General features: G+C 33.2%; 1 protein-coding gene across 6 annotated transcripts in view; it reads left to right on the forward strand.

The window, feature by feature from the left end:
* Window positions 1–12,788: 12,788 nt before the first annotated feature.
* LOC114258300 (rho GTPase-activating protein 7) overlaps window positions 12,789–25,345 on the forward strand; it is a 133,817-nt gene continuing 121,260 nt past the window's right edge. For 3 of the 6 annotated variants that reach the window (XM_082906615.1, XM_028198248.2, XM_028198249.2), the window contains exons 1-2: window positions 12,790–13,335; window positions 23,511–23,547. In XM_082906615.1, coding sequence (XP_082762741.1) covers window positions 13,309–13,335; window positions 23,511–23,547 — 64 coding nt within the window. In that variant the 5' untranslated portion in view covers window positions 12,790–13,308. Of the gene's footprint in view, window positions 13,336–20,002; window positions 20,166–23,510; window positions 23,548–25,345 lie in introns of all 6 variants that reach the window. The other 3 variants (XM_082906618.1, XM_082906617.1, XM_082906616.1) reach the window with 3 other exon arrangements.

Here is a 25,345-nt window from a genome sequence, read left to right on the forward strand (position 1 = left end):
GAGTAGATAATTTCGTCTCAAGATTAGTATTATTTTGTTTAGAGATGCATGTTCTATGTTTGGATTATATAAAGAATTGTATGCTCTGTTTTTTTCCTTTGAACTTCATTTTCTGGAATAGATGGAGATGCAAGTTTATTTTCGCTGAATGAGGTTATGATTTTTGTTTGGTAATACGTTCATATAGGGCTCTATTTTTGTTTTTATTTTTATTTTTGATGTTGTGAATGTTCACATTGCGTGATTATATCATTATGGGGGAATGTTTACATGTTTATTGCCATTATATTTGATGGTGTGAATTTGAACTTGTCTAATCTATAATGATGTGTAATGATGGCAATATAATTTTCAGTTTGGGATTAACAATGCAAAATATGGACATAACTATATTTTTTTGAAGAGGTGAATGTTCATATATTATTGGTCATTTCATGTTTATGGTATTATATTATTATAATGTGGGGTGTTCACTTTCTTATTTTTGTGTTTTTGCAACAGATATATACCTTCATATATTAATGTATGTATGCTTATTGGGTGAGTATTTTAGTGAATGTGAGCGTTCACATTAACTGAAGTTATTATTGTTATGAATTATCATATTTTAATATTTTACATTTTATGATATGAACTTCAACATTAGAAACATGTAATGGTTGCATGACGTGTAATGTAGAGTAATGATTGCATGGTTATTGCATAATGTGAATGTTTACATATCACTGGTTATTGTATGAGTTTTACATGATTATTACATAGTGAATTATTACATTGTAATGTGTTGCAATTGATGTTGTGACCATCACACTATTAATCAATGTTAATATTCATATTTATAAATAGTCATACAAGCGTAAACAATATTAATGTGTTATTTTACCAACATACTTTTATAATGTGAAAGTTCATATCAACATTTATTTATCACAATTTATATTAAGCCAATTGTTATGTGTGTACAAATACAATTAACCACCAGCAATGTAGATGTTCACGGTGCCTACACTTCGATCGATGTGAATGTTCACAGTGTTGTTTCTTCACGTCGGAGTAAGGTAGACGATTTAGGATTTTGGGAATGTGAGAGATTTTCTCCCTAAAATAAGAAAGAAATTTTTTCCATAGAATAAATGAGAGATTTCTCCATTAAATAAGAGAGATTTTCTCACTAGAATGAGAGGGAAATTTTCTCCATGAAATGAGAAACAATTATTATTTTTTGAGAAATTTGCTGATAAGTCTCATACACAAAATTCAAAATCCATCTAATCCCAAAATAAAAAACTTGTACCAATTAGTCCTATATATTTTTAATTGTTACCAAAAAAATCTTTATTTTTTTTTTCAAAAAAATTTAAAGATGATGCTATATCTCATTACCACTGGAGTTTCATCAGAAGGTCATCGGAGACTCGCTAAAATGTTCAACATCATCGGGAAGTCACCGGAAAATTCGCCAGAGTATTGCAGAAATGTTTTGAATGTCACCAGAAGGATGTCGCCGAAGATTCACTGGAATGTTCTGAACGTCACCGGAAGTCGTTAGAATGTCTAGAATGTTCACTGGACGTCAAGAATATCGTTAGAAACTCACTGGAACGTCTATAATATTGCCAGAAAAAGAGGAAGAAGAAATTGAGAAATTAAAGTGAAAAAACATAGCAAAATGTGCTAAATATTGATCAAAAAAAAAACCTAAGAAGAACAAACAACAATGGAAAAAAAAAACATATGTTATTTTCAATTTTTGTAGGGTTTAAGCAAATAATTTCTAATATTGATTAAACTGAAAAACAAACTTTGAAAATGTAAAATATTACATTTTCAAAGTATGATTCTATTAAATATTTATCTTTATTAATCAAACTGAAAACATATGTTATGAAACTGCAAAATTTTACAGTTCTAAAGAATAATTCATTTCAGCCTCGAAAAAAACTGAAACAGTAAAATTTTACAACTTTCACTACCTGTAATTAAAACTCGAAAACAGCTTGTTCAAAACTTGAAAATTTTCTTCATTACAACAGAAAAATAGAAGTGTGTAGTACATAAAAACTATTAAAACTGATTGAGAGATCGAAGGAAAAAGATAAATATAGAGAGATGCTTATACTCCGACAACTATTTTTTTTTTTTTGGTTTAGATCTAGTTGGATCTAATGTAGATCTACTTCTTCGTCAAAAACTCATCTTTTTCGCCATCAGTGAACACGAAGTAAGGAGTTGGTGCCTAGTGGTTGCCGTGAACCCCAATCAATGATGGCCGCTGGTCGCCGGTGACTGTAGATTAGAAAGAGAGAAAAAAGAAAAGACAAAAAAAAAAAAAAAAGTAAGGCACGGTCGTCGTCGTCGTCGATATCAGAGAAAAGGAGATAAAGAGATAAAGAGAAGAAGCAAGGGGTAGGGAAGAGATGATAAGATAAATGGGTATAGGACTTTTGGGTCTGTCTAAAAAGTTTTGAAATTAAATAGAATACACACTTTTCAGAAAGGATTTCTAGGTAATTTGCCCTAATTTTTTATTGTATATTAGTTTCAAAATGGAAACATGCTCAAAATTTTTGGAAGGATGATTTGGTCATATTACCTTAAACAAAACCTAATAGAATATTAAAAAAGAAAATGGGTTAAATGAAATACAATATTTAAGAATAAGACTTTCTGAAAAATGACCCAAATTCAAACACAACTAAATGCGGAAAAGAATATTTTTGTTTAATTGATAGGAGGAGAATGGTAGCTGGAGATTTTGGAGAAGTAGATATAAATTTGAGAGAGTATGTCCTAGTCACCAGTGAAACCATCTCCTGTCATTATTTTTATTATTTTATTTGAGTAAAATTTTCATTTAAGATGAAGCATTCAAATGGAAAATACAAATATTTTCTATTATTCATTTTGCAAATTCCTATTATATCCCAAATAATGATAATTTGTAAATAACTAAGGTAGACATAATTATTGTTGAGTATTTGAGTAAATATTTGAGTCTCACTTTCTTGGTATAAAAAAAATGTCCTTAATTTGCTATGGGCTCGAGTTAATGATTTTAGAGGGGTTTTGAGTATTTTTTACTCAAATTTAAATTTAGAATCAAGGTTTAAGTAAGTATTGAAAATGTTTCGATTTTTTTGATTTATTTTTATTTCAATCATCACTTGCACATAAAAAATATATATTTATCTATTATAAAAGTGATATATGAAAAGGCTTGAGACGGTATTACTAGATTTGATATTTCATTTTTGAAAATGTCATATAACCTGTTTTATAAAGAAAATTTATATAGTGACATGGATGGGGCTCCAACTCAAGACCTTCGGTCTAGGAAACAACATATATATTTTTAAATGAAAATGAAATTTTATATTTTATAAATTTAACAGTACATTCACTAGTCTATTATAACATTAAGGGGAAATTTTATTTTCACACACCTACATACCTCAGTACACATCATTTCTTAATACACACTTATTAATTTGATTATTAATTATTTTTCTCAATCCACACAATAAATATTCAATTTTACCCTTTACTCATCCTAGTGTATACACACCAATCCCTCATTCCACACACTTATTAAGTAGACAACTGCAAACTTGTTGAGCAATTCGAGAGCTCTCTGGCACTGCAGGATCCTTATCCGACTCGGCAATGACCTTTATAACCCTAACAATACATACAAATATATGTATGCAAGAATATGCAGTCGCAAAATATATGTATATATATAGTATATAATGAAGTACAGGGAAACCTCTTTTTCTCTCTTTTTTTGTTTTTGTTTTTTTGCTCAAACCCTAGAGAGAGAAAATTGTTGTGCTGTTTTGTTTTCATCATTTGTGAGTTTGTTTTGTTTTGGAGGTGTGAAGGACATGTGGTTTTTGTGTTTTTTTTTTTTTTTTTTTTCATACAGTGTTTTTGTTTTGTTCAATGATGGCATAAGTTAGAGTAGGTATTTGCTTGTGAAACCTACAGAAACCGAATATAATGTAATAATTCAGTATCACTTGTTCGATTGAAAATCGCAAAAGAAAAAAAGAAGAAGCTATGCATGACAAAACTAATATATTTTTATCACTAATAGAGTATAAATCTAGAGATTAAAATAATATGAGAGTTGTTATGAGAGTATTACTTTGCAAATAATAAATGAGTATAGAGTATGTAGGAAGCAAAGTGACAACAACGAAAAAATTAGAGTTGAGTTTTTTTTTTTTTTTTTTACTCAAAATGTGTACATTGAGATTTTTTTTTATTTTTAAAAGATATGTATAGAGAATATTTTCATATAATATTGTGAGTGTTAGTGGATGTCTATTATGGTCATTTTAGTTTAGGATATAATTGCCATTAAAATAATATTTCATTAAATGTATACACTGAGATAACTAGGTATGTGTTTCCCAACATTAAGGTTTCTCATGATGTTGACACCATGTGACATTTTTATTTTTTGAAAATACCCTTGTAGCCTATTTAAGGTACAAAATTAAACAGTGAACTGAATGGGATTCGAAGCCCTTGACATTAAGTCTGAAAAATAAGATCTTTACCACTTAAATAATACACAATATATATACTTTTAAATCAAAATCAACTTTATATTTTACAAATTTAATATCACACTTATCATATGAACACATGCCCACTAGTATGTATATTTTCACTTCATTTTCTCCTCTCATTTCCTTTTCACTCATTTTCACCATCCAAACATAATAAAGTACCCATTCCCTCTTAGAGCATGTTTCGTGTCACAACCCAAACCCGGTACTTAGAGGTTAGCTGTTGCAACAAAACAACAACTGAGGCCATAACGAATTAATAGTGCAACAGAGTAAAAGAAAAGGGCGCCCAAATATTTATTTAATTAAAAATATACATTTGAGCTTTTAGTTATTGGCATTGCCAAAGCTACACTATGTTTACAAAGGGTCTCGTGCCTATCCTACCCATTGGTCCTGCTACTTCCACTTATGAACAAGGAATTAGTACTCCTCCCTAAGCCTCATCACCTGAAAGTGTTTAACAGCTATAAGCATGTGGCAAAATGAAAAATATTATATCAAAAGCATAAGGCTATAAAAATCACTACAGATAATTATTTAGGCTAGGCAGCGAATAGTTCGGTTTGAATAAATAAATTATTTTAAATAACAGAAATATAATACAGAAATCATATAAGCAGAGTAATCATAACCATGGTACAGAATAGAACAGAGGGTTAATGGTTACAGATGTATGGACTCAAGAGGTGGCTCGTACGGACTCTAGAGGTAGCTTCGATAGCAGTGTAGCATTTAACTCCGCATAACATTTTGCTCCACACCAGAGGTCACCCAAGTGACAATCAGAGTGTCATTAAAGTGACACATCAGAGGGTCAATGGTTAAATTAGCCCCCAAGACATGGGACAGTTAGAGGGTTACTAAAGTGACTATTCAAAGGGCTAATGGTTATTAAGCCTCCCAAGGTAAGGGACTTCCGTGGCGATATTTACAAAATACATAATAAAATATCAAATCAAAATCAGATTTAATAATCAGTTTATATTCATGGATTTATTTTTTTAAAATAAATAGGGTTCATAAAATAAATAACATAATTGACATGTTAATGTAATTTATAAGACATGATTTGCGTAAAATAATTCATAAAATAATAAAATAATTTATAATTACTCAAGATATAATATAACCTACTTTTATATCAATTCCTACTTTTTATTTTCTATTTTCGCCGATCTCCCCCGTGACTCCACTTCTTTACTACTATTTCCATTGATTTATCTTCTTCTTTTTTTCCTTAGCTTGCTGCTCCAGTTCCCATATATACGTGGGTTTAGGTAATGACTCTTCACCTTGCAATCATGACTTCTACATGTGGTTTGATTTGGAGCATCCGGGCAATTGATTACCTTGCTCTCCAATTTCAACTTGACCCAAATATTAAGATAATTTCAAGGTTATGTTTTGGTTTGGTCCAAATAATATATTGTTATGTTTTAGTAACAACAATGTCCTTAATTTTAAATTAGATTACTTTTTAGCACTTATAACTATAGAATTAAATATATTCATTATGTTTGGTTTCATTATGTTTGGTTTGAGTTTTTTGGATTAAGTTTTTTAAAAACTGAGTTTTTTTATTTTCGTGTTTTTTTTGTTTTTAGTGAATATTTTTAAAATTTTAAACATTTTTTTTTACTTTTTTAGATGCACCTTAACTAGATGTATTTAAAAAGTAAAAAAATTGTAAAAAAATATTTAAAAAAATTAATAAATACACAAAATACAAAAAATGTACTAAATTCTAGTTTTTTTTTTTTTTTGTATTTTTGGTATTTAGTGAATTTTAAAAAAAAAATTCACAAATTTTTTATTTTTTAGGTATATTTATGTTAGGTATGTCTAAAAAATAAAAATAAAAATTGCTTAAAATATTAAAAAAATCAGTAAAAACAAAAAAACACGAAAAACAAAAAAGTAGAATTTTCTAAAAAGTGTTTTTGGAAAAGAGGCACCAAGCAAAGTAAATTAATTATTATTATTAGATTAATTAAACATTTGAAGTGTCATATTTCCCCCTTCTAAATAGAAATTTGTTTCCAAAACTTATTAACTATGATTTTTTTTTTATCCAAGCGTTAATTTAACTATTTTATATAATAAGATAAATCCTAATTTAACTTAAGGCATTCAAAAATAGATAATAGTATGATTTTCTTAAATAGTATTATTCGGGGTGTTATATTTAGTACGATGGAAAGAAATGAAATGAGAATAGAATAAGAGTGAAAATGGAATACTAGATTGAATGAAATGGATTGTCCATTCCTATTCCATTATTTGGCTGCCAACATGGAATGAAGTAGGAATATGATGATAATTCTTATTCTCATGTTTGGGTTATACCTATTAAACTCATTAAATGGAATAAATTTTTATTATTTATTTATTTGTTTAACAAGTTAGTAACTAATAAATTTAAAATTTATATAGATCATGATAATATTGATAGTTGTGGAAGTGATCGTGTGAGTCATAGTGGCGGTGGCGGTGGCGGTGGCGATGGTAGTATCAGTATCAGTGGTGGTGATAACAATGATAGTAGGATGATGGTGACGGCGGCCAACAATAGTAGAGTGATGGTTCTCATGATGGTGATGGTGATGGTGGTGGTGTGATGTTTATGAAGGTGGTATATAAGTGGTAAGGTAGTGGTTGTGGCAATAGAGGCAGTGGTGGTAATGGGAGCAGTGGTAGTAGGGTAGTGGTTCTAACGATTGTGATAGTGGTGGTTTTATGGATGTGGATGTTGTGGTGGTAGTAGTGGTGGTAATAGAGCGACATCGGTAGCACGGTGGTGGTGGTGGTGATATCAGTAGGGTGGTGGAGTAAGTGGTAGGAGAACATAATGATAGTAGTAGCTAAATAATAATATTTTTTTAAGTGTTAACAAAAAAAAAATAATAATAATAAAATTTTATAGTAATTCAATGATGGAATGGAATAACTATTCCTTAAGTTGGAAGAATAAATAGGTATTCCTACATTTTGTTGGAATAATTATTCTAATGGAATGACTATTCCCACTTAGATAAGAAGTACCAAACAAGGGAAATGGACTACAAAGTTAAAATGGACATTTCATATCAACCCATTCCATTGTACCAAATGTGCTCATACTTTCTTCTCCAATAATTCCATTAAAACAGTGTTAAGTTAACCAAAAAAAAAGAAAAGAAAAGAAAATAGAACAGTCTCTAAAAATTGTAATTGTAACCCACAAGCATCTTTAAGTCATGTTTAATAATTAATTAAGATTTAATTATAATAAGTTAAAATTAAAGAAAACAAAACCCCACTCAGTTGCGATTTTCCTTCTTTCTCAAATCTTGTCACCGTCACGCATTCTCCTCCATACCTCACCTCCTTTTGCGATTGCCCTTTCCCTATATCTCATTGTGACTACCTATTCCATTGCAATCTCCCATTTTCTCTTTCGCCATCACCAAACCTAGTTTGATAGTTTACGTACAAACTATCACCATTAGTTCAACACTGATTTTCTAGATTAGGGACTATGGGTTCAAATAAAGGGGAGAGGACGACAGAGGTATGGTGGAGGAAGGCATTAGGTGGTTGTGCACGTAGCGAGAATGGCAATTGATAAGGGGTGTAGATAAAAAGTTAGGTAAGGGGAAAGGAGCTGGGAGGTCATTAAAGTAGGATGAGAGAAGGACTGGGGCTAGGAGTATGCGAGGTACAGTTTGAATGATTTGAGAATAAAATTATAAATCAAATGACATATTGGCAAATTGACTGATTAAAGAATATTCTAACCAATTATCAAACATTTATATAATATATAATATTAATTTGTATAATATTTTTTATATATATAACACATATATTTTACATAATATTATATATATATATATATATATATATATAACTATTGATTTGTAAAAATTTCACATCTGAAATCTCTCTCACACTTATTTTTACTTTAATATTTCATTAGAGGTAAAGAAATATATATATATATATATATTAACCATAGTGAAACGGAGCGGTTTCGAAGGCGGATTATCAATTTTAAAGTTTAATCCACGGTTAGTGGATAGGATGGTGCGGATTGATGAAGATTAGTGCGATTTTAACAGATTGTGAAGTATTTTGTACAGTTAGGGTTGGCGAGGGAGTAAGAGAGGAGTGATAGAGAGTGAAAAGGGCTTAGGTATGATAAAGGGAGTTAGAAGAATATGAGAGGGGGCTGCGGTGGCTATTAAAGTTGGCGGTGACTGTTATACGAGGGATAAGACAGTGGTAGTGCGTTACTTGATTTAAGGGATAATGGTTTTAAAAAAAATAAAAGTAAAAACTAAATCAAACTAAGTCTTAAGTCCCATCAAATGGAATTGACTATATAAATTTTTCTTTTTCACTTGAGTCTATAAAGGCTATTTGGTTAGTCATATTAAAAAGATTTGTATCTCTATTTATTATTCTAATCCACATCAATCTAGGTCTGTTCCTTCTCCTAATATTTCCCTTTGCTGTCATTGTATCACATCTCTTCACTATTGTTTCCGTTAGTCTCCATTGTATATGACCAAACCATCTCAATCTATTATCTCTTAGCTTATGTTCTATCGGTGCTACTCCTACCCATTTATAAATATACTTATTCTTAATTTTGTCTTTTCTAATCTTGCCACACATCCAATTTACTATTCTTATTTTAGTAACACTTATCTTATTTATATGTTGTTTCTTAGTTGCCTAAAATTTTGTCCCATACAATATCGTTGGTCTAATAGCCATTTTGTACAACTTTCTCTTGATATAGTGGGTACTCGTTTATTGCATAGTACTTTAGATGTGTTGGAAATGGTTAATTTTTCCTCAAGTTTGGTCTATTTTTTAGGTGGGCCCCGAGTGTCGATTTACTCGGGTCAAAGTGGTAACGCATTCTATGCCGCGTTGTGATTCACGTGGTATATTTGGTTGCTCAAAACCATTACCGAGTGAATGGGAAATTGAAGCCAAAGTGTGCTCCATGGAAATGGAGTTTTGGTGGAAATTCCTTAAGGTTGTAAATTGGCTTGTCCCACATTGATTTGGTGGGAAGTTTTGAAAGGGTTTATAAGGCTTAGGGTGAGATACTTGGGGTGTGCCCTAAGGGGTACCCAAGTGTTTTAGAGGGAGAGGTTATGGGCAAAATGAGCTAGACCCATTGGACCCAAAAATCACCACACACGCGCGCAGCAGCCGCCGGGCGGGCTGGCCTGGGCTTGGGCTTGTGCGTGGTGTGTGGTTGGGTTGGGCTTCTAATCTTTTTGGGCCAAAAACATTTGAATTTAATTTTATTTTTTATTAAAATAAAATCCAGAATTCAAATTAAATTAGTTTGGATTTTTTGTTCATCCAAACAGGGCCCTTCCCGGTTTCAAACAGAAATAAACTGTTTTGGAATTAATGCACACCCAAACAGGGCCCTTCCCGTTTTATTATCTGTTTGAATTAATTCAAATCTGTTTGAATTCAAAACCCAACAGGTATGATACCTGTTCAATTCAAAACCAAGAGCTACATACCTGTTTATTTCAAATCCAAGAGCCACCTTCACATCTATAAATAGGACCACCCTCATTTGATATTTTGGATTCAGAAATTTCGTATTTCAATTCTGTTTTCTATTCTTCATCTTGCTGCATTTTATTTCCGAAAGAAAAGAGTGTAAACACTTAGTGTGTTCGTAAGGCAAACAGTTAGTAGTGCTGTTATTGTTTGTGGAAGATCATTTCATCCTGGGAGATAGACGTCCGAATTCTGAAAGCACCGTGGAGAGGACGAATCTGTCTTAAGGACACAGTGTTAAACACTGGACTTGATCAGAAAAATAATTCGAAGAAATTAAATCAAGTAAGTTATTTAATTACTTTCAGTGTTGTTTTTATTTGTTTATTTATTTAGATTTTAATTTTATTTTTGTAACAAAATAAAATCTGTTTTTTTATTTATTTATTTTTATTTCGAGTTTGATTTTAGTAATCAAACAAATTCTCTCATTTTCTTTATTTCTTTAAATTCTATTTGTTGTTGTGTACACAATAGAATTAAATCTTTTAAATACAGTGAAGATTGACCTACAAGATGCACTCATCTACTTAAGTAATTCTATGGACTACATTTTCTCTAACCTCCCCAATAATCGGTCCTAAATAACAAAAATCACAGAGTTTGCCTCTTTTAACAAAATAAATCTTGAATTTTTAATCTTGTCAATTTAAACTTAAACTTTTGATTAGTTTTTAATATAAGCTATTTGCCTATTTTCGTTAAGGGTTGTTTTGGGTATGACTTACAAGTTAATTTTTTTTGTTTATTACGAAAATACGTGTAAAAAAATAAAAAGGTGATGTAATCTAAGGCCTCGTTTGGGCACAAACTATTTTAGTAGTTTTTTTGACTTTTTACTAAAAGATGTGTAGAAATGTAGAGAGAGTGATGTGACAACTTATAGTAACTTTTTGACTAAAATTGAAGGTTGCCAAATGAGGCTTAAGGCTTCATTTGGGAATTTGCTATTTTAGTAACTTTTTGACTTTTTACGAAATGATGTGTAAAAAAGTAGAGAGAATGATGTGACAACTTACGGTTCGTTTGGGATGTGGGTTGGCTTTTTGATTATTTTAGACTGGGGTTAAAAAACCCCGTCTGGTATAGGTTTTTTTGGCTTTTTTGAGAGAAAAAAATGAAATGATTATAGATTAGATGTGATATTTTGTTCTATTTGGCTAAAATAACTTATTTTGTCATATATGACTATTTTAGCCCAAATGGGCATCCTAGACGGTGCTACTGACTTTTTGATTAAAATAGAAGGTTGCCAAATGAGACCTAAATAAGCCAATAATTTGACTTTTTTAGTTCATCCCAAAAGTGACCTGAGTAAATGTAACCAATTTTTTTTTTAATCATTAAATTCAATAAAAAAGAATATTTTAGATATATTATGCACACCTTTAGCCTCTGTTTGGAAAGATGGATTGGGTTGGGTTTGACACTATTTTAGCCACAAAATGACAAAATAGGCTTTTAGTCCAATAAGATAAAACATCACATCTAACCCATAATCATTATATTATTTCTCTCACAAAAAGTCAAAAAAGCCTAATAATTCTTCCTAAACAAAATTTTTTAGCCCTAGGCTAAAATAGTCAAAAAGGGGTGATTTGGAAAGATGGTAAAAAGTTGGCTTTTGACTTTTTACCAACCTTTTTGGCTTTTTTGGAAAATAATTTGAGAAGTTGGTAAAAAATTGCTTTTGACTTTTTAAATTAATATTTATTTATGATGTCACATCACAATAAAATGACCAAACTACCCCACCCAATTTAGAAAATTTATATTTTCACTCATGTATAACCCTAAATAATATAAAGGGCATAATTGTAATTTTATATGTAGTTTTTTTTCACCTTGCCAAAATGACTTTTTGCTAAAAAAGTCAATGTAACTTTTTTGAAACCAAATTGCAAACACAGCTTTATACCATGTTGCCAAATGACCATAAAGCCAAAAAGTCAATCCATTTCCCAAACGAATCCTTAGTGGGTGTTTGGGAAGTGGGTTTTTATGTGGATTTTTTTAGTTGTAGGATATTATTGGAGAAATTTTTTTTTGTGTTTGGGAAGATAGTTGAGTTTTTTTGTGGTTTTGTGTGATGTTTGTGAGAGAAAGAATGAAATGATTATAGAGTTGGATGTGATATTTTGTTTGGATATGTTTTTTTTTGATTTTGCAAAAAATTTGTCTTTTTGTGAAAAAAAATAAAATAAATCCAAGTCCCAAACTTCCCAAACACCACCTAATAATTAAAATACTTTTGCTCTTTGCTTCGTTTGGCATAAAAAGTCTAGGCTAAAATAGTTACAAAAAAACAAAATAAATTGAAAAGTTAATACGACAAAACATGACATCTAAATCATAATTATTTTATTTTTTTTTCATAAAAGTAAAAAAAGCCAAAAAATTTATCTTAAACAAAACTTTTTTAGTCCCAGAGTCAAAAAGTCAAATAGTAAAAAAGTCAATTCACATTCTAAACGAAGACTTTATTTAACAAAAAATAAGTTGATGATATAGATTAAAAATAAATTAAGAGATCAGATTTAAATTGATAAAAAAAAATTTAAGATTTATTTTATTATAATGATTAAATTTTAATTTTTTTTATAATAATAATGTTTGGGTGTAGAAAAATAAAAAAATGACTAAAAAAAAACAGTAGTGAAACAACACGGAACGCAAGGCAACACCTGGTAGCGACGATGGACCGAAAGCTTACCGAGGAAGAACAAACCTTGACCCGTGCCCCCATCTCTCTCTCTCTCGTCAATCAAATTCCCCGCATTCACAGCCAAAAGGTGAAAACGGGAAAGCAAAGTAATAATCACTTACAAATTGCAATCTTTACCTAATCTACTAGTCTAATCCTTCAAAGCAAAATTTGTCTAGAGTGAGAGAGATAGAGAGAGAGAGAGAGAGAGAGAATTGGCAGCTCTACCCTCTGTTGGGTGCTTCTCTTTCTTCTCCTCACGTGTCCATTCCAAAAACCCTAGTTTCCCAAATCAAGCTAGCAATCTTACCGTCATATATCTGCGAGCTCAATGGTTGATTTGGAGGACCCTTCTGGTTGAAATGTTTGGCTCTTTTGGGAGCACTTTCAACTGGGTTGATTACAGTTTTAATGTCTTGGTTCCAGTTTTGGTATTAGCGTGTCAAAATGTCGATATCCCGAGCTCACAACGAGGTATGTTCTCCTTTACTTTTTCTGTATTAGCTCCTCCGTTTGGTTGCTGAGAAAAGAAAGCAGAGAATTTTGAATCTTTCTACTTGGAGATCTGAGAATTCACGATTGAAGTTTCCCTCTTTGTTTGCATTTTGTCATTAACCAATTGAAATGTACTGTCAGCATCGTCTTTTGGAGAGAGAAATCAAACTACTTTAGAGAATGTACAATTGCCTATATATAGGTGTTGTTTGATGAAACTAAAAATTTTTCAGTACTGAAGACTTAATGCCGAATTGTTTAGTTTGAAAAGTTGTTTGGTATTTTCTAAAATTTGAGTGCTTGATTTAATCAAGTTGTTCTACGTGTAAAAGAAGTTGAGATTTGAAATTTATTAATTTTTTCTTACACTTTATATTTGTGGTGGTGGGCTAGTGGTAGCCACATGGTGATAGTGGTGGTGTGGTAGTGGCCGCGAAAGTGGTTGTTTGGTTGTGGAGATGCCGATGGTGGTAGGGTGGTGGTGTTTGTGTGAAGTAGGATAGAGTTGGCAAAGATGGTGGTTGTGCTGGTAGTGGAGTGATGGCGACAATGGTGGTTGTGTGGTAGTTGTGGTAATTGAGTAGAGATGGTGTGGTGGTCGTGTTTGCGACAATGTCGTGATGGCGGAGGTACATGTGTAGCGCCGACAATGGCGGCAGTAGTGGAGTGATAGTGGTGGTGGCAACAGTGATGTTGGTTATGTGGTGGTGATGCTATGATAGTGGCAAGTTAAGAAGCACGGACACTTCTTAGTCAGACACCGACACTCTTCAAAACGTGTTCTATTTATTTATTTGATTTTTTTTTTTAAAGACCCTGGATACTCTTTGGACACATGTATCTATCATTTAAACGCACGTGTTTATCGATTAGACATAGGTGAAACTAATTATAAGTTTGAACAAAACAACTTAAGATACAATAATAAAATAAAACTATATAAATTTATAGGAATTAGTGTCATATTGCATTTTTTATTATCTTTGAATGGTATATTGATATGTATATAACATACAATAGATAAATAAAAAAAACAACGCCCAATTAGTACACATTAATATGTGTTTGGGAGAAAATTATATATTTCATGCGTGTCCTCCACGTGTTGAGTCTTGCATGTTATGAAAATTGACGTGTCGGGGTGTCTGTGTTGTATCTGTGTCGTGTCGTGTGTCCGTGTCCATGCTTCTTAGGTGGTGACAGTAGTAGTGATATGGTGGGTAGCTGGCAACAGTGGCAGTGGAGGTGGAGGGTGGTGGTAGACTGGTAGTGGTAGTAGACTGATAGTGTTGTGGTAGCATTGGTACATCTCAAAGATGGTATAACCATGAGAGGTTGAACACATGCTTTTTTGGATCAACAACGGACGAAAATTTTATTAAAATAGAAAAGAAAAGAAATAGTACAAAAGGAGGACAAGAAGTCCTCAAAAGCAGAAAAATAAAATTCTAAGAGACACACACGGACTTCCAATCACTCGAGATCAAGAAAAGCGGAATTCCCCTAAATGGAGAAGCCAATGACGCCCAAAAAGATGCCAAGAATATGATTTTCTCCCACAATGAGAAGACATCAACACTTCTATCCTCAAAGATCCTCGCATCTCTTTCCAGCCATATGACCCATAAAAATGCAAAAACTGCACAAAGCCCCAGCACCTTCGCTTTTTTATTTGAGCCCAAAAATTGGAAATCGGTAAACAACATGGAACTAGATGATTCGGGAGCCACCCAAGCAATGCCACCCAATGAGAAAAACTGTTGCCACAATCTCCTTGCCACTGGACAATGTAAAAAAAGATGGTCCAAAGTCTTCCCCTCGCCCTTACACATAATGCACCATTGAGGAAAAAGATAATGATTAGGCCTTCTCTTTTGAAGAACATGGTTGGTCAAAATGCTTCCATGAACCAAAGATCATATAAAAAACTTCATTTTGAGAGGTGCAAAAGACTTCCAGATTCTTTTGTGAAAGGGAAAGAACGGTGCACTTGAATTTTCAATGATTTTATCAAAAACAGATTTGCATGAAAAGACACTGGACGAATACAAGAGCCAAACTTGTTTGTCACTCGAGGAAGAGTTCAAAGACAAATGATCAATACGAGATGACAAGGATGCTAACTCACAAACTTCCCTATCAGTGAGATGTATAGAGAATCTGAAATTCCATGCTACTGGAGCCAAACTAAAACATGCTAATGATGCAATGGAGGAATCATGGGAATTTGCAACCCTATAAAGACCTGAAAAGTCCCTAGCAAAAGAGGAATTTCCAACCCAAATGTCCTCCCAAAACCGAGTCTTCTCCCCATTTCCCACCCTCCTAGAAAGGAAACTAGAAAAAAGGGGGAAAATATGAGATATTGACTTCCAAGGAGCTCGACAATTACCCCTCAAAACCACATGAGCAGACCTATCAAAATATTGAACCCCATACTTGCTCTTAATAATAGAATGCCATAATGAATCACTCTCCAACAGAAATCTCCGTAGCGACTTTCCTAGCAGAGCAAGATTTCTTGCTTCAATGTTGCCTATTGCGAGCCCCTCCTTATCCCTAGATAGAGAAACAGTCTCCCATCTAGCCAATTGCATCTTCCTACCCTCATCCTTTCCTTCCCATAAGAAATCCCTCATTAAACCCTCTATTGATTTTGCTATCCTCGCCGAAATCTTAAAAAGGGATAAAAAATAAATGGGAATGCCACTTAGGACAGATTGAATCAATGCGTACCTTCCCCCTTTCGAAAGCAAAGCTCTCTTCCAACCCTTCAAGTTCTTCCCTATCTTTGCCACCACTAGCGACCAAAAGGATTCACTCCTAGGATTACCCCCAAGAGGAAGCCCCAAATATTTCATGGGAAGCTTCTCGATGGAACAACACCCTAAAATAGTAGCCAAACTGTGAACATGACTCTGCTGCAAATTAATGCCCACAATACTACTCTTGCTTAGATTAACCTTAAGACTTGAAACATCCTCAAACATTTGTAAGAGTGATAAAATGCACCTCATCTTACTTTCCTCCCTTGACAAAAAAAAAAACGTAGTGTCATCTGCAAATTGGAGATGGGAAACACAAACTCTGGCTCTATTTGGTTTAGTTTTAGAATTATGATTTGAGTATGGAGTTTTGATTTAAGTGTGTAGATGTGAGTTGAGTTTTGAAAAAAAAAAAATTTGTTTGGTTATGAGTTTTGAAAAGAGTTTTTGAATTTTGAATTTTGAAAGAGTTTTGAGTTGTATTTTGATTTTTTTTGGATTTATTTTTGTAAAATATTTAAAAATGTTTAAGAAAATTTTATTTTTAATTTTAAATATATAATTTTTATTTAAATATTTTTATTTTAAATATTTTATTTTATTTTGTAAATATTTTAATTTTTTTTTATATTTTAAACTTAAAATACAATTCTACACTCAAATCGTAACCAAACACATAACTCAAAACTTAATTCAAAAATTATTTTCAAAACTCATAATCAACACATAACTCAAAACGCAATTCAAAAACTCTTTTCAAAATTTTATTAAAAAAAATTCAAAAAAATATTTTTTATTTTGTCCTTTAAAATTATTTTTTATTTTATATTTTTTTTTGAATTTTTTTTCAAAAAATATTTTGTTTATTTTTATTTTTCAAGAAAAATATATATTTTTTATTTTTTCAAAAAATATTTTATGTTATTTTTTTAAGTATTGACCAAATAATTTGTTGTGATTTAGATATATATGATGATCCAAATTTTTTTAAAATTTAAAAAATTAAATATTTAAAATACTAAAAATTTAAATATTTAAAAATATATTTATAAAATAAAATATTTAAAATAAAAAAATAAATTTTTTAAATATTTAAAATGTTTAAAAAAATATAGTACACAAATGTATGAAATATAGTGCACATAAATATTTAAAATGTAAAATATTTACCCTAAAAAAATGAGGTTAAGAAAATTTTTAAATATTAAAAAAAATAAAATTCAAAAAATTTCAAAATATAACTCAAAACTCATTTCAAAACTCATAACCAAACAAATTTTCTCTTTTCAAAACTCATAACTCAAAACACGACTTCACACTCAAATTATGATTCTAAAAGTAAGTTTAAAAACCAAAATAAAAAATATTTTTTTGAATTTTTTTCTTAAAGAAAAATAAAGTTTTGAAAAGAGTTTGGTTTTGAGTTTTGAAAAGAGTTTTGAATTGAGTTTTGAGTTGTGTGTTTGATTATGAGTTTTGAAAATAGTTTTTGAATTGAGTTTGATATGTTTTTGAGTTGTATGCTTGGTTATGAGTTTTGAAATTTTTTGATTGGAATCACAATTCCAAAAGAGAACCAAACATAGGCTATATCTCTCCCTACCATGAAGCTGTCCACTAGATCTAAATCTTTCGCCCTGTCAATCAACGTACCTAACACATCCGCCACCAGGATAAAAAGGAAAGGAGATAAAGGATCATCCTGGCTTAAACTCCTTGTAGCCTTAAAAGAATTCCCGGGTTTCCCATTCACGATAACTGACATATTACAAGTTGACATTCAACACTCAACATTCAAATTAGAGTAAGAAGGATGTGATTTAGAACTTTAGTCTTATTTTTAATGGGTGCTTAAAATTTTGAATGATATGAATTATGGTTATCAAATGAACTTATTTTATTTTCAATGAATATGTTCAGTTTAAAGCGATGAATTGAGTTATCAAATAACACCTTAACCTTTCTTTGCTCCGATCTATTTATTTTTTGGTTGAAGGAGGACTTTTGTGGATCAGTTCTTTTGTTGGTTGATTTTATAGGAGAATTCCATTTTTCGGAGAGCATAAAGTGGTGTGTTTTATTTATTTATTTTTTGTTATTTTGATGTATAGGGGTGATGTCCCTTGGTGTCCATTTATTCTATTGCCATAACTATAAAAAAAGGGGACACTAAGACCTTGTTTGGTTTGTATTTGATAATCATGTTTTGAGATAAAAAGTACGAAAATTTGTTTGGTTTGGTTTTTTTTTCAAAAGATGTTTTGGAAAATTATTTTGAGAGAGAGTTTTGGAAAAAGTGATTGATTTGATGTGTATGAGAGAGAGATTTGTTTAGAAAATTTGTAAACCAAACAAGTTTTGGAAAAAATTTTTGAGAAAATTTGTTTGGTTTGATTACTTTTGAAAACTTATTTGTAGAGAATTTTTCCCAAAATTTTTTGAGAAACACAAACCAAACAAGGCCTAAATCCTCCATTAATTAGAACCTAACACCCAAGAAGGTTTACTCTGCCATGGGATGGTATACCATTACTGATGTAGGACGAATAGGGACAGCGCTGGATTTTCAAAACAGAGGTTATTTGATGGCCTAAACAGTGAGTAATTTATGGTTTCAAGAGTAAATTGAAGGCTAATGGGTAGGGGAAGGGATTAGGGTTGATTTGAGGGTGATTGGATGGAGTTTTGAGGTTGAAAAATGCACTTTTAGAGGGCTGTAAATAGTAATCCGAGAATAGTAAATTGAAACATAAAAGAAGAAGAAAGGAGAAGAAGAAGATAGGTCCAGGCATCACACCTAGATTTCATAGGCATCACACCTAGGGTTTGATTGCATTACACAATCCATAAAGAAACTTCAAAGCTCTTTAACTTTTTATAAAATATCAACTCTATTGAATTATAAACATTTCATGGCTTTATATAGGACTAAGAGACTTCCTAAACCGACTAGAACTAAAATAGGAAACTATCAAAATATCTTTGACTTCCAAAACTAATTTAAGACTAAATAAGAAACAAAAACAAAGACTAATTAAATAACTTGACTTACAAAACGACTCATGGGCGGCCCCTACAGCCCATGTAGGCAAATATAAAATTACCAAAATACCCCTCACCTAAAAACCCTAGAAACATAAAAATAATCATAAAATAAAGTTATAATAATATTAGAAACATGATTATGTATAGTTCCTATCAATTTCTCTTTGAAACCATTCCAATTCCCAAATATCGCCGCTTCTTTAAATTTACTCTTCTTTGAGTTTCTTATATTCCGCCTCAATTACTTTATCTTATTAAATTTGGGGGCAAACTCTTTAAAGAACACAATAATTTCTTTGAAATTGAATTAACCAATTTTGTTGCCAAATAATCAAGGAAAATTAAACTAACCTGAACCATAATTGCAAAAGAACTTGTATATTTATTGAATTCTTGAAATTGCATTTAGCATTGAATTATGTTTACCGAAGTTTGGTATTGAAGATAATATTGAAAAGCAATTTGTGACACATTTTTTATTTTATTTTTATTTTGTTTTCCTCAGTTGACTTCTTATTCCCCACTTTAATTCTCACCCTTTTCTTTCTATAATAAAGTTTTATTTTGCTTATAAAAAAAAAAAAATTTGTTTGAGAAATTTTATAATCCTAGATGCCAGTTTTATTAAGTCTCAGTTTTTAGACATGCTTTTAAAAATTTAGCGTATAATGTCCATCCATACAGTAGTTTTCTCAAAGTCCAATTTATTTCATGACTTGAAATGCAAATTACAATTCTCAAAAATTGAAAAGAATTAGGCCAAATTCTGTAATTTTCAGCTGAAATTTAAAAAAAATTTTAATGGGTCAAAAAGCAAGCACTTCTTTTTTATGTAGGTTCAAAACAACATAGAACATAGGGGAAACACAGGTTTTCTCTGTGAATCAAGATACAAATGAAAAGGCCAAAGGATTTTTAACTTCAGGAAATTCATTGGAGACTCCATTGAACTTGTGGAAGTTCAGAGCACATATAGTTCTGTTCCACAGCCCTTGGAATGTAAGTTGTATGTTGAAGGCTTTTACTGAAACCCACCAATGCTTGTGTTACCTGCTTGAATATTGTAGAACTTTAATGTATAAAGAGAAATAGAGAATTGTATTATTGATTGATTTATATTGATGTTTATTACAATGATTCATGATTCCTATATATAGAAGAGGGTGAGTGTGTAGTAGGTAAGGAGTAGGTGAAGTGGAGGTGGTAGTGGTGTAGTGGGTTAGGTTTAGTGGAGTAGGTGAGGTGGTAGTGGTGTAGTGGGTTAGGTTTAGTGGAGTAAGTTTAAGTGGGTGAAGTAGGTGGAGAGTAGGTGGATTTTAACAGCCCCCCGCAAACTCAAGGGGGATAGGAACTAACCAACTTCAGTTTGGAGAGAGTAACAAAACAAGAAAATACATAAAAATAAAAGAGGATAAGAGACACTGTATGGTCGTGTCAGACCATTGGTGAAGACACTGGATGGTGGTGTCATAACGTTGTAGAGGACACTGTATGGGGGTGTCATAACCATGTAGAGGACACTGTATGGTGGTGTCATAACGGTGTAGAGGACACTGGATGGCGGTGTCAGACCGATGTAGAAGACAGTTTATGGGGTCATGTCGGACCGTTGTAGCAGACAATGTTGTGACAGTTGTGGTGACAGTTTACGGAGTCTTGCTGGACCCTTGTAGAAACTAACCGGAATCAATGTCGGGACAGTTTACAGAGTCTTGTCGGACCCATGAAGGAGCTAACCGGAATCAATGTCGGGACAGTTTACAGAGTCTTGTCGGACCCTTAAAAAGTCGCACCCTCAAAAGGTGTGCCCAATCTTTCAAAAGGCGTGCCATCAAAAGGCGTGCCCAATCCATAAAAGGCGTGCCATCAAAAGGCGCGCCCACTTCATCAAAAGACGTGCCCGACAGAAAGCGTCGAGCCATCAAAAGGGGCGCCTGACACGCGGCGATGCACGTGATTGACAGAGCGCGTGTCGGCCTCGTCGTCTCTGTCTTTATAAACCAAAGCAAAGTCTTAGGCTTGGAAGCATAACAAACCAGTTGAAACCTCTTCGTTCTCTGTAACATTCTGTAATAACCAACCCTTCTCTGAAACACTCAGCAACCCAAAAACATGGCTTCTTCTTCCCGTTCAGCTACCCAGAACATAGCCTCTTCTTCCCGTGGTCTGCTCACTCTCTTTCCCGACCTCAACGAGTCAACAAGAGAGATAACTGGTGCGGTGGCCTGTGAACCTCAACCAAACACCTCTGGTTTTGCTCCGTTGAACTTTCCAATGCGGTCGGTGGAGCAAAAAATGGCAGTGCAAACGGATATTGAAGCTAATCAGTATACATTGAAGTCCTGTGTTGAAACTATGACTGCGGTCACAAACTTGTCGCACCGGCTGCAGAGTAGGACAAATGAGGTGCAGCAGTTAAACGCCCAACTGGCTCTGCTCCAACGCATGTATAAGGATGCGCGAGCAGAGATAAGTGTGCTAAAGGCAGAAAATAAGGAGCTGAAGCGGAAGGCCACCGTTATGTTCCGATTTGGAGGTCCGCCATATGCTGTAGTGGAGGAGCAGGGTGGAGTGATCGTGTCCAGTGGAGTGGGAAACACGGAGGCAACACCGTCAAGGGCCGCCCAGGACGGAGGCAAGAAGAAAAGACCGGCGGAATAGGCGAAAAAGTGAGGTCGGTGGGTGGCCGTCTGCAGAAAAGAAAACAAATCTTGTGGTGTTGTGGTTTGTGTTGTTTTTTTTTTTTTTTTTTGGTTAAAATTGTGATCGGGGTTGATCCCTGAGATGAATAAAAGATGGTTTGGTGTGCAAAGCTATATGGTATGAATGGAATTTGAAAAAGATTAAAAAATAATGTGAAAGAAAAATAAAGAAAGAAATAATAAAAATATATTTGAAATCAAAATGAAAGATGGGGGAAATAAGGAAAGTGGTTTGGAGAAAATAAATAAAAATAATGGATTTTGAAATCAAACGGAGGAGAGAGAGGGGACAAGCCCATGTGAGAGAAAGAGGGGAAAAATGATAGCCGATACACCCAAAAATAATCTAGCTGCTATCCACAGGCGCTTAGGGGAAGGAAATGGTAGCAAGAGACGGCCAACACCATATATGGCTATAGCAAAGAAATGGAGTATCAAGCTCAATGGGCTAGGATTTAGACCAGAGAGTAAAGCCACTGGTCCTGTTGAACACACACCTCCAAGGCTCAAATAATCAAAACATGCTTCACGCATTTCCTTCCTTGCTTGATCAGGAGATGCACAAAACACCTTATACAGGGCTCCAGTCATTCCTCCACCAGTTAAAGGATGACGCATGTTGAAAGCATCACCTATTAATAGTGCTCCAGGAGTAGGGTAAGGAGCAGTTGGCATACTTCTATTGGGCATTGTTCTAATACTTCCCTTATCAATTGCAGCTATAAATGAATCATGCAGCTCAGGTGGAACCTGGGGAGCCACCAGAGGGAAGCAAAGCCGAAGGCTGTAAAAGCGAAAAAGGAAAAGAAGGCTCCGGCTAAGACAAAAGCTGCTGCGCCAAAAGCTAAAGCCGCTGTGAAGCCCAAGCCAGCGGCAAAGGCCAAGCCAGCTGCGAAGCCAAAAGCTGCTGTGAAACCGAAGGCTGCCGTGAAGCTGAAAGCTGCAATGAAGCTCAAGGCTGTGGCGAAGCCCAAACCAAAGCCGAAGGCGAAGGATCCTAACAAGAGGCAAATGAGCATGGAGGAGAAGCATAGATTGAGTGTTGGGTTGCAGAGTTTGCCCCAGGAAAAGATGCCACAGTTAGTGCAGATTATGAAGAAGAGGAATTCACATTGGCCTCAAGAGAGAGGATTTAGGCAGTGATGGGAAGGTATGTGTAGAAAATAAGCGGAATAGGTTGAGGTCCGGCGGGTGGCCAAGGCGAGGTTGCCGCCCGCCGGTGAAACGAAAAATACTAAGTGCTTAACCTTGCTGTGATACCATGTAGAACTTTAATGTATAAAGAGAAATAGAGAATTGTATTATTGATTGATTTATATTGATGTTTATTACAATGATTCATGATTCCTATATATAGAAGAGGGTGAGTGTGTAGTAGGTAAGGAGTAGGTGAAGTGGAGGTGGTAGTGGTGTAGTGGGTTAGGTTTAGTGGAGTAGGTGAGGTGGTAGTGGTGTAGTGGGTTAGGTTTAGTGGAGTAGGTTTAAGTGGGTGAAGTAGGTGGAGAGTAGGTGGATTTTAACAAATATGTCCGTTCGATTCAATTCAATCCTCCTATGCTTACTTTGGAAAATAGTTTTGCTTAACACTAGTCAGGTATTTGTTCATGATTTTGACCTTATGAGATAATTGACAATTTGACAGGTTATCAAGAGCGGGCCACTTTTCACAACATCCAAAGGTCATCTCTCATTTTTTTCTTTTGTAACTTTTTTCACTTATTGTTGGGGTCAACTTTTTCATATTATGCTAGAGTAATCATTATTTTATTTTATGCATTTACAACCATGGCTCATGCTTAGATACACTGCCTTCACATTGTAGTACTTTGGTTTATAGAAAGGCTTTACTTACCACATTGGTTGAAATTAAGTATAAATTTACTCACCTGTCCTAAATAAACAACAAATTAAGACTAACTTTTTCGTGTGATGCTATGCTAATTGTTATTTTATTTCATGTATTTACACACATGGCCCATGCTTAGTATTTGAGTACATAGAAATGGCTTTCTTACCACATTGATTGAAATTATGAATCAATTGAAATTAAGAATACATTTTCTCGTCTATTCAAAAGAAACAATATACACACATTTTTGGTAAACATTTGTGTATCATTGCATTAAAACTTAAGTATATGTAAATTTTTTTGTTTAGATGCATTTCCTCCAGTACTTGCTATTGTTATGCTCCATTGCTGGGATGAGCTGTAGACTGAAAAAAAACAAGTGGCGTCTCTTGGAAGTTGCTTGAGGACTTCTTCTGGGAATTGAAGTCCAATTTCAAAAGCCTGATGTTGATTGCCTTCTCATGCATGTCACTGGCTCTTAAATCTGTTATTCGGTTCTTCATGTAACAAAAATTTTTACAAGTAGATTGATTCACATGTTTTGGTTGCATGCTAGTTCATGTTAGTCTGCCAGTTTTGTTATCTGTCTAGGTCAGTGCTATATTTTGCTTACAATTACTAATTTACTAGGTTGTCTACTTGTGAGTAAAGGTGGTCTAGGTTTTGGTCATTTGATCTCGAGAACTGTTGCCCTCCTTGGAGAATTGATGTTGGAGAGTATAATTGAACAGAGTTCCCTCCGATATTTAAAGTAAAAATGACATTTTAAACAATATTTGGTTTCTAGAGTACAAACTGGTAGAGACATTCTTGTGAGAAATGAGTGTCACTTGGAAGTTGAGTTCTACTTGCGATCACAGGTAGCCATGCCATTTATTTTAGGCATAGCCAAAATTGTAGGCTTAATTTGTTGATTTTGATATTCTTAGGCTTAATTGAGAGTTTTATTCTTTCATTCTTTTTATTTATTTCTTGTTTTGGGTTTACCTGTACATATTAGGTGTGATGCATGGGATTCCACACGTGGTTTTTTTACAGTATGTTGGAATGTTGGGATTATTTTTCTTTTTCTTGATAAGCAACAAAAAAAGATTGTATCAGAGCACGTAACAAGGGGGCATCGGGAAAGAAAAAAAATAAAATAAAAAGAAAAAGTAAAGAAAAAAAGTCAAATTACTTATATCAAAAGGTCAAAATAACCCACACCCAACTATGAAAATACATTAATAAAGTGCCATCTTGACAAAAGGTTCTTTTTCAGAAATGGATTTCCATTTAGCCCCGCCAACTTTGCCAATAACCTTAACTGAAATGACATCCGGACGCTCTTACTTACTCTACTTTCTCCTGAAATTTTCCATAAAGATAAGAAACCTCACTGTTCCCACCTTCCCACCCGAGCTTCCATCAGTAACCTTAACATCGCTTTTGCACGCTTGATCCCCTCTTCAAATGACTGTCATAGCTTATTGAGCATGAAACCTTTGACAGCTCCCTATCCTTCCTAGAGGACAATAAACTGTTAGCATATTATATTATTATCTGAGCTTTTTTTTTTTGGTTTGTAATTATTCTATGCCCTCAGGGCTCGACTTGTAATTGTCTCATCTTGTAAACCCTAATCTTCA

Source organism: Camellia sinensis, chromosome 14 (assembly GCF_055761805.1).
Source record: "Camellia sinensis isolate YWXY chromosome 14, ASM5576180v1, whole genome shotgun sequence".
Lineage (NCBI taxonomy): Eukaryota > Viridiplantae > Streptophyta > Magnoliopsida > Ericales > Theaceae > Camellia > Camellia sinensis.